At 37.3% G+C, this 10,933-nt stretch overlaps 1 protein-coding gene across 1 annotated transcript in view; it reads right to left on the reverse strand.

Annotated features, from left to right (window-relative positions):
* Window positions 1-10,517, reverse strand: part of LOC121876650 (dipeptidase 1-like) — a gene marked incomplete at its 5' end in the record, with an annotated part of 225,465 nt that extends 214,948 nt beyond the window's left edge. The window contains 1 exon segment of the mRNA XM_042382005.1: window positions 10,082-10,517. Coding sequence (XP_042237939.1) covers window positions 10,082-10,517 — 436 coding nt within the window.
* Window positions 10,518-10,933: the final 416 nt, after the last annotated feature.

The raw sequence follows: 10,933 nt of genomic DNA on the forward strand, positions 1-10,933 counted from the left end.
CACAAGGAAGTTAAACATTTAGGTTATGATGTTAGCGTTATGTGAATATCTACAAAACGCTCAAAATTTCACGAGAACTATAAATAAAAGTGTTGTTGAGGAGAAAGAACTTTATATACCTTGTTCCAAAAGTAGCTTTACAATTTTATATGAGGGAATGACACACCGGACGAAGGATTTTGACAAACCTACAGAGACAACAGGAGTTGCAGTGTTTATTTTGAAATTCATAAGACACCTCCATAGAGATGTTTTTGAGCAAGTTTTTACACACAAGTTGTTGATGGCAAAGTCACGCAACACACCCTACGAGCATCTACCGCCCGTCACCTTAGAGTTAGGTCGAGTCTGGTCGGGTTGGGTCGTGTCGAATCGGGTCAGGTTAGGTCTGGTCAGGTCGGGTCGGTTGGGTGGATAAACTACATCTGCGTTCAGTATGCTTGTTTACATGTATCTACATTAACCACTTTTAAAGATAATACCTTGCACATACCAGCTGTTATACGATACCTGGGAGATCAATTAAGTGATCTGAAAATGAGATGCTGAGACGCTTACCCTGCCATTACTGAGTAGATGTCAGATATTGCTAAACGTGTGGAGAAAATTTTATGACCAATTGTTGACATACACTAATTGCAATTTCCTTTAGGACCGGTTATTTTGGGTAATCTTAATAAATGTATTATTTTGAGTCCTAAGAACAAAACAGTTGATGTTACCATTTGTCTGTTGACCCTTAGTGACCATGACCTGAGGTCAAAGTTCATGGGTTTAAGGTCATCTTCCTTAAGATTTCATCTGCATATTGTAAGCCTAATTAACATATATGTATTTGCTTGCGAGTTGAAAAGTCAACAATCAACTAATAGCAACATATTTTCGTTTTTTTCCAGGACCTGGGTTGAGATTGGACAGTCCTAGAGACATACTCTTGGAGAAAGAAGGAGGAAGACTTGTAATAAAGCCATCATTAGACACTTATTCAAAATTGTTGACGTTTGTTCACAAAAAGTGGATCTCTGGGCCATGCCAAGGTGCGCTACAAGAGAGCATGTCAATAGGGAAAACAGAGCTTGATCAGCGTGACATTCTTTTCAAACGTTTGTTGACAGCTTCCTTGAAAAAGGATTTGTGTTTCTTCTGTCAGGAGGACAATCCAACAAAAGATGTTCATGAGTTGATATTCTCTAATGCTGGTGGGCAGCTACGAAATGCAGTGGCAGAGAGCAACCATGAAACATGTTTAGTTTACCTCAGTTCAATCATCAGTGAAGATGATGCTCTCATGCCATTGATATAAAATATGCTGGGCGAAGCGTGTACGGCGGACACCTAAGAGAAGTATTGATGATACTATGCAAATTTAATTCGGCAGAAGAAACAAACGTTGGCATCATTAAGTTTATCCGTCTTGTGAAAAGTCTTCTAACTATAAGAACGTAAGAATGGAGGAAACTGAAACGGGCCTATTGGCTGATATTGAGCAGTCTCGTTTACACCCAACCCCAATCGCACATATATCTGTCCAACCTATATTTGAAACTACTCAGCATGTTCGAGTTAATGATGATGTTTGGTAACTTGTTCCACTCACCCACTACTCTATTTCCAAACCAGTGTTTACTTATCTCGCTCCTAAATCAAAGGTGGCTAATTTAAAACAATTGCTACGAGTTCGCTCCTGGTTAAATAATTTAAGTACCTTTGTTATATCACCTTTGTTTAACACTGACTTCCATTTATACGCCTAGATCATATCGCCCCTCACTCGACTGTACATCTCTCGAGGGAGTGCTAATTCAGTGGCTTTAATCTGTCTCTATACTCAAGGATTCCTAATCCCCGGGATTAGTCTTGGCATCCTCCGCTGTATGCTTTCTAGGGATTCGATATCCATTCTGTAGTACGGTGACCACAGCTGAAATGCATAATCCAAATGAGGTCTCACAAGCGTAAAATATAGTTTTAGGATAACCTCGCTATTTTTGTAACTAAAACTCCTTTGTATGAAACCAAGTACTTTGTTAGCCTTGTTTCGAGCAAATATACATTGTTGTCATGGTTTAAGATTCCTACTTATCATTACTCCTAAATATTTCTCACAGTCAGATTTCTCTATACCAACGTTGTTTAACTGATATCTGGTTTCTCTGTTTACATCTCCTAAACAAAGTATTTTACATTTGTCCACATTAAATTTCATCTGCTATTTTTCAGACCATGCGAAATTTTTTTTTAAATCGTTTTCTAGTTTTGCGAGACCTCGTCAGATTTAATTACACGCCCTATTCAAGTGTCGTCAGCAAATTAGCCTATGTTGCTGTCTACGCCTATATCTATGTAGTTTATGTATATCATAAATCATAATGGTCAAAATATTGAGCCTTGGGGTACTCCACTAGTGACGTTACCCCAATCGGATTTAGTGCCATTAGTGGTTTCTCGCTGTTTCCTATCCTGTACCAACGTCTTAATGCATTTTGAAAGTTCTTCTCCAATTATATGTGCCTCCGCTTTGCATATTAGTCTTTCGTGGGGGACTGTCGAAGGCTTTACTAAAGTCGAGGTAAAACACATCATAATCGTGTCCGTCATCCACCGATTCGAAAACAGTTTAAATGAATGATAATTTCGGCCGGTCTGCATGAATTTTGATGTTTTCAAACTAATGTGTGTTCCCTAATCTGTTTTTATTGTTGATTTCATATATGACTTCAGTTTTCGTCTATCACGCAAGGTTTATTGACAAATGGAACCCTTGAGGCAAACGTCATTGTTCAGTGTCGCATCAGCAACTGTAGTGTTAAATCTCCTTGTTTTGCTCTACTAAGATACTATTCCTGTTGTAAATATGTCTTCTCGTGGATGTTTGAACAATCCAAACGTATTCTGCTACGTATGTGGGTGCTAATGTTGTGCATAAGCAACGACAAGAAATAACCACATTCGTGAAAAATGCATATTTTGCCAACTTTGGAGTGAAAATAGGTGATTTAGATAAACCATGGGCGCCACATAAAGTATGTCGCACTTGTGCTGAAGGTTTAAGACTGTGGAAATATGGTAAGAAAAAATCTGTGCCATTTGGAGTCCCTATGGTATGGCGGGAGTCTAAAAATCATGGTAATGACTGTTATTTTTTCTCTGTGAAGATAGAGAGATATAATGCAAAAAATAAACAAGGAATCATTTATCCCAAGATTCCATCTGCCATGAGACCAGTGCCACGTGGTCCTGAGGTTCCAGTCCCAATTCCGCCAGATGTGTTGCAGTCAGTGTCATCAAAATCTGACCGTGATTCATCGTCAGATAACGGAAGTGATGTTTATCAGCCTGAAGATATTAGTGATGTACCGGAGGTGTTTACCCAGAGTGAACTTAACGATCTGGTTAGGGATTTGAATTTACCAAAGGAGTCTGCTGAACTTTTAGAATCTACGTTGAAATCAAAGAATTTATTGAGCAAATGGACATATTTTTCATGGTAAAGGCAACGTGAGCAAGACCTAGTTCATTTTTTTTTTCAGAGGAAGGTTCCTTGGATTATTGTAATAATGTGTCTGCTTTAATTAACTATTTTGTCATTACCTATACAGCTACTGAATGGGGTTGTTCATTGATTCTTCAGAAACAAGTCTCACTCACTGTGGCTCACTCTGTTCATCTTAAGGAAACTTATGAAAATTTGCAGATACTACAAGAGAAAGTTCATTATAAAAATCATGGTTGGTTGGTTTGTGGAGATTTCTAAATAAATGCTTTGTTGCTTGGTCAACAGAGTGGAGACACGAAAATACAATGTTTTTTGTGCGAGTGGGACAACAGAGCAAGACTTGAACATTGGGACAAAATACACTGGCTACCAAGACAGGCTCTTGTGCCAGGTTAAAAAAAATATTCTACATGAACCATTGATTGACCCTAAGAAAGTGCTGTTGCCTCCTCTGCATATTAAATTAGGGTTAATGAAATAATTTGTAAAAGCCCTAGATAAGGAAAGTGATTGTTCCAGGTACAGTACATATGCAGGGAATTTCCATCAGTCACATATGAAAAAAATCAAAGCTGGCATTTTCGTTGGACCTCAAATCCGAAAGTTAATGTTGGACCACCAATTTGACGAATCTGTGAACCAGTGTGAGAAAGAAGCATGGAATAGTTTCAAGAATGTTATGTATAGTTTTCTAGGCAATAGAAAAGATCTAAACTATCAAAACATTGTTGAAGGTATATTGAATAACTTTAAAAACATGGGTTGCAATATGAGTGTAAAAGTGCATCCCATCTTGAGGTTTTTCCTGAAAATTTGGATAGTTTAAGTGAAGAGCAAGGTGAAACATTTCACCAGGACATTAAGGAAATGGAAAAGAGGTATCAAGGAAGGTAGAATGTGAACGTGATGGCAGACTAGTGCTGGATGCTGAAGAGAGATTGTGCCAGTGAAAAGATTGCCAGAAAACCGAAAAAAAAAGTTTCACCCATCCTAAAAGCCTAATATTCTGTTCATGCATATCCATATATATCATTTATTTCTGCATTTGCAGGCAAATAGCCTTAATCACAATAATCTTTAGGTTTAGTTAATTTTGAAGCCTACTGAATTGTCTTATTTGTATGTTGTATATGTATAAGTTATATTATCTTGTCTTATTGGTAATAAATAATGTGACGTGATAGAGCAAAACAAAGTTTATTTTTTAAATCGTTGATAAAAAACGAATCAGAATCACGTCTCAATTTTAAAACATCATTCAACTGTTCTTAAAATGCAAACCGATGTATAATAGATTTGTCAGACATGAACGCCCACTTTTGAAGTCATGTTGGGAATCATTGATTTATTTGTGTTTCTCGAGGTGATTTTGAATTGAGTTTGAAATTATTGCTTCCAGTAAATTTGCCTATAAATGATGTCAAGCTGATTGGACGGTAGTTAGAAGATAGTGATCTACCTTCCTTCTTGAAAATTAGTATCACATTCGCTGTTCTCCAGGATTCTGGAACTACAGCGGTTTTTAATGACATGTTAAACAAGTTTGCTAAGGGCATACCCAGTTCTTCCTTACATCCCTTTAATACTCTGGCATATATCTCGTCGGAACTTGGCGACTTATTAGGTTTTAGTTTATCTATTTGTTTACAAACATCGTTGCTAGTCACTACTATCTCGCTTAATTTATTTTCTTCACTCTCTCTATAGATAGTCGGTGCCTAGGGGGTCATGTTTAAATTTTCGGTTGTGAAAACTGATGAAAAATATCTGTTCAGATTATTGCTCATTTCTCCGTCGTTATCAGTTAGCTCGTCGGATCTGATTGTATTGGTCCAATCTTGCCTCGTGTTTTAGTTTGATACATTTGGAAGAATCCCTGGGGGTTTGACTTCGCCTCCCTTGCTACCTTCAGTTCATTATTCCTCTTTGCATTTCTATCTCGGTCTTAACCCTACTGGCATGTACTTTATAATAATCTCGGAGGTAAACTTCACCACGAATCATTCTCCTACCTATAGCCTTCCTTTGTCCAATAATATTCTTTAAATAATTATTTTTTTTTCATTTCGGGTCATTGTTATTTTATCTGAGTTTTCTGTATGGTATATTCTGCCTTTCTGCATTAAGTAACTCGTAACTTAAATTGTTATGGAACTCGTCAACCTCATTTCTCGTGGTCAGATCACCCTCAGCGGTCATATTGTGTGAGGATATCGTTGTTAGGTCATCTGGTAAAGTGAGGTCATCCTCTGTGGGCACATTATATGAGGTCACGTTATTTATCACCTCCTGCGAAGTAGTAAAGGATGGCAGATCTACGTAAGACCCACAGGAGTAATGTGCAGATCAATGGTGTTCAGTCTAAATTGTGAACGTGGCATGAGGAGGAGACTTTATCTTACACATAGAGGTCAAGGTCATCCACTTCATTAAACCCAAACGGTGGAACGAGTCGGAGCGAGTTTTATCCATTGCCTTGCGGGATGCTGCCGAGGAAGAGGTAATGACGTACACAGCTGAAAGGTGACTGGCGTAAATGGAGTCGCTGTAGTACAGGCAGTGGGAAAATCGGCGTGGATCGAGACTTGTGCAAAGTGGGGAAATCACTTCAACACAACACTGGGCACCGAAGCCAAAGACAGTGATAAGATACATCTAGTGTTTGACCCCTACAGTGTTATTACTTCATCAAAGGAGGCTACACGGAACAGACTCCTGCCACTGCATAACACGTGGACGTTGGTACACCAACAAGAAAGCATCTACCAAACAGATTCTGTCTAGAAAAAGCATCAAGGACGAGTTGACTGTTTACCTCGATCACAAATCCCCCTGTCACTTTCGATAAGAGGTCTGAAATGTTTATTGTTACTTCAAACCATGTCGATGTGCATCACCTTCGAAGCTCGCAAAAATCTGATACAAGAATAAGCATAAACAGTCTGGACACTGTTCGAAGAGGAGTAACATCACTTTGCTTCAAGACATATATATATATATATATATATATATATATATATATATATATATATATATATATATATATATATATATATATATATATATATATATATATGCAAGTAAATCAATAAGTATCGTGATTTAGGTATATATTGATAATCACAAGCAAAGAAAACACGAAGTTCCCAAGCGCTTTTTTTTCCTTGCATATATATATATATATATATATATATATATATATATATATATATATATATATATATATATATATATAGCCTCAACTATTATATTTTCTTTAAAAAATTAACAGTCTGTAATGTTCTATCACAAAGACATCGCGTATTTACTTGAAAATGACTTCATATTTCCGATCTTAACATTTCCCGTAAAGTTAATTGTCTAAAATATCACGATTACATATTTTCACACAAAAGTTTGTTCAGACTCGTTAGTCAGTGAGAAGCAGCATCACCACAAAAATAGAGGAAAATAGAAACATTACATCAATAATTTCGCTCCTATGTATAACACCATTCTCTATATACGACCACAGACTGTATAACACCACAGACTGTATAACACAACAGTCTGTATAACACCACAGTCTGTATAACACCACAGTCTGTGTAACACCATGGTCTGTATACCACCACAGTGTATCGTTTTCTATGCTTTTTGGGTCAAGTAACAAAAAGGAAAATTAATGTGTCTGAAACTGATGAAAAATGGTAAACAGTATAAATAGACACAACCAGTTGCTGAAGCTAACGCATGATGCCACCGGGATAACACTGCCCTTCTCACTATTAATTCAGTCATTACTAAAACATTACATCAGCGGCGGTCGTGGCTATTCCCAGTCTTTCTGACATGATTTGATTTTTCTTCAATGATCATTTCTATTTAGGGCTATGAAAACAAGATCTATATGTGCTAGTATCGGTAATATATATATATATATATATATATATATATATATATATATATATATATATATATATATATATATATATATATATATATATATATATATATATATATATATATATCTGATCTTCAGTTGCCTCTGAAGATGTCTTGAATGAAGACGAAAGCTAAGGTACTCGTTGTTTCCATTTTCCCGTGTGATTTTATCAAGATTTATCTTATCCACGTTTTCATTGTGGATTTATATATATATATATATATATATATATATATATATATATATATATATATATATATATATATATATATATATATATATATATATATATATAAACCTCAGCAATGGACTTGTTACGTGGAAAGCGTAGTTTCATAACAAAGAGGAGAACCAGGGAAAACACAACATCTTTACTAAGTTGGATTTCTTTAATTAGTAACGTTTCGGAAAATCATTTTCCATCATCAGAGCCTAGAAAACAATAAGTTAAAAAAATAAAAAAAATACAGGTGATATACAATAAAAACGTAACATTATACCAAAATTTACCTTCCGCGAATTAAAAAAAAAACATTATAATTTAAAACCGATAAAAATGAGGAAAGACCTACTTGCAAAACTAAAATCAGAAAAAAACCCTAAAATATACTGGGGGTTATTACCTTAATTTAGACGAGCCTTAGTGTGAAAATAACGACAATTCACAGGAAGCCATATCACAAATGGATGTTTGTACTTTATATTGATACAAGGCTTCCATAAAGAGGAGGTCCGCTTCACAGTTGCTCCTGCCAAGAACAGAGAAATCAGACTGCGAAAACGGGTGGTCATGTTGGTGGGCGTGGTTCCGGATAGCTGAATGTGGTGGTTGCGTGATTAACTGGCCTGTTCGGAGTGAATGACCCAAGCGCTCATGGATGCGAGTTATCAAATTTCTTTTTGTTTTACCTATATATGCTGCCCTACAGCTAGCACATGTAAATTGGTAAACAACTGAGGACTGCAGATGTGTGGGTATGGTGTCTTAAATTTTAAAGACTTTTCTAATTGAACTCTGGATTTTGAAGACTAGTCTAAGAGAAATTTGTGGATGATGGAAAATGATTTTCGGTAACGTTAGTAATTAAAGAAACCCAACTTAGTCAAGATGTTTGTGTTTTCCCTGGTTCTCCTCTTCGTTATATATATATATATATATATATATATATATATATATATATATATATATATATATATATATATATATATATATATATATATATATATATATATATATATATATATATATATATATATATATATATATATATATATATATATATATATATATATATATATATATATATATATATATATATATATATATATGCAAGTAAATCACTGTAGGTGCGCGTGATCTAGGTATATGCTGATAACCACAAGGAAATAAGAAAACACGAAGTGCCCAAGCTCTTTCAGGGGTGAGGATGAAGACTTACTGCCCCCAGTGCAAACTATCATACTCAAACTCCAAACATTGACTTCATACTCCAGAGATCAAATCATGGTGCTCAAGGGGTTGTCATCTCACCAAAGAAGTTAGTTCATCGGGAAAAGTGAAATTGTGTCCCACACCGGCCGACCTATTCAAGGGCTAAGAAATCATACTAAAGATATTAAGTTCCTGTACCGAAAGGGTTAAGTTATTGTGTTTAAGGGGTTAAATTACCCAATAGTCGAACTCGTTGATATGGTACTAAAGACGTTAACCTTTCCTCCAGTAAACATCACACTATACTAACTTGATGATTGCTATTATGTTCATTATTCACTGGGTACTGATAACATAAGAATAAAGGAAACTGCAGCGGGTCTATTGGCAACTGGTTTACATCCAACCCGTATTACTCATATAATTATCCAACTTATGGAGGAAGTTTCTATTCGAGTTCGACTTAGTGATGGTGTTTGGTAGCATGTTCCACTCGTCAACTTGATTTCCAAACCAGTTCTAATCTAAAACTATCGCTCCGTGTTCGCCCCTGGTTTGACAGTTTAATTACCTTTGTCATATCATTTTTATTTTACCCTAACTTCCATGTATACACTTCAATCATGTCGCCCCTCACTCTACGTGTCTCGAGGGCGCAAATTCAGTTTTCTTAATTTGTTTCTTTACTCGAGGCTCCTAATGCCTGGGATTAGCTCTGTCATCCTCCTCTGAATGATTTACAGAGAATCGATATCCATTTTATTGTGCGGTGACCAAAGCTGACTCGCATACAGTAATCTAACTGTGATCTCACATACGCGAGATATAGTTTAAGGATAACCTCGCTTGTCCTATTACCAGAGGGTTGAGTGCAGCCGGGATAAGCAATAGACACCTGGATAACTTTCCAACACACACCGGCATATATCGCAACTACCTGAGGGTCCAATTTAATTCACTCATGAAGCGAGAACATCGCCTTTGCCGAACATCGCATTTGCCTTCACTATTACTTCGTACTTCCTGATGCTAGATCTCCTTTCGTAATATAAGACAATAACGCGATATATATTTCCCCTCCTTGTTCTTGTCTCTGGTCGCAAAAGACCAGCACTACTCCAGTAAGACCACCAACACTACTGAGTACTTTTCTTGTGGTTATCCTCCTCTCTTCTTCCTAAACACATGGGCTAACATAAAAAAAAAAAAAAATCCTAATTTCACTTACTTTTTTTCTTCTCCTCGCTGTCCTTCTCGTCAGAGAAGGGTGAGTCTGGCTGTTCCCTCTCGAAAGTGTATTCAGAGATCTGGTAGCGCGGTGGAGGGCCTGACGTTGTCACTACCGCCGCCGCCCCTGCCGCCGCTCTCTGGTTGGGCGTCGCTCGCCGGTAGCTGGTGGGTGTGGCTGTAGCAGGCGTTGAAGGTGCGGTGTCTCTGAAACTTCCTCTACCGTCTCTGCCTCTCCCACTGCTGGCTCCTGTTGTGTCTCCTGTGGCACTGTCTTCTACCGCTCTCGGCTTCCCTCCGCTGCTACACGCTCGCTTGAGACTCCCTCCAAGGCTTCTTCCAACTCTCCCTCCGTCAGAAGACACCCTGGGAGCCGTGCCGAAGATCCCACCGTCCGCACTTCTTCTGTTGACTGGCCCGTTGGGGAGAGGCAGCGTCTGTAAAGTGAAAAAGATGAGTTTAGACCTTGGCTGGGGAGAAGTTATGTGAGTGTCCTGTGTCAGGGAGGAAGACAAGCCATCACAGCCTGGACCTCAGTCGCGGGTATATACTGTGTACACTTTGATCAGCCTCTAGTTGCAGTCCCTGACGCATGTTTATTAACGAGTTCACGTGTTGGACTGCAATGTTAACGACACTCAGCACAAGGTCCGTCTGCATCAGTTGGTCCCAGCTGGAAAATGTAAATTACAGTATTGCAATATGCACCGCGACAAACTCACATGAATACAACATTTTTATGATACAGAAATAAAAGAAATACAATTCTTCACTCATTCTGCTGTTAATCTGATATTTGTAAATCCATTTATATTATTGACATTATATATTTTTTCGTTCCACCTGGTTGTTA

This window comes from Homarus americanus, unplaced genomic scaffold, assembly GCF_018991925.1.
Source record: "Homarus americanus isolate GMGI-L3 unplaced genomic scaffold, GMGI_Hamer_2.0 scaffold51859, whole genome shotgun sequence".
NCBI lineage: Eukaryota > Metazoa > Arthropoda > Malacostraca > Decapoda > Nephropidae > Homarus > Homarus americanus.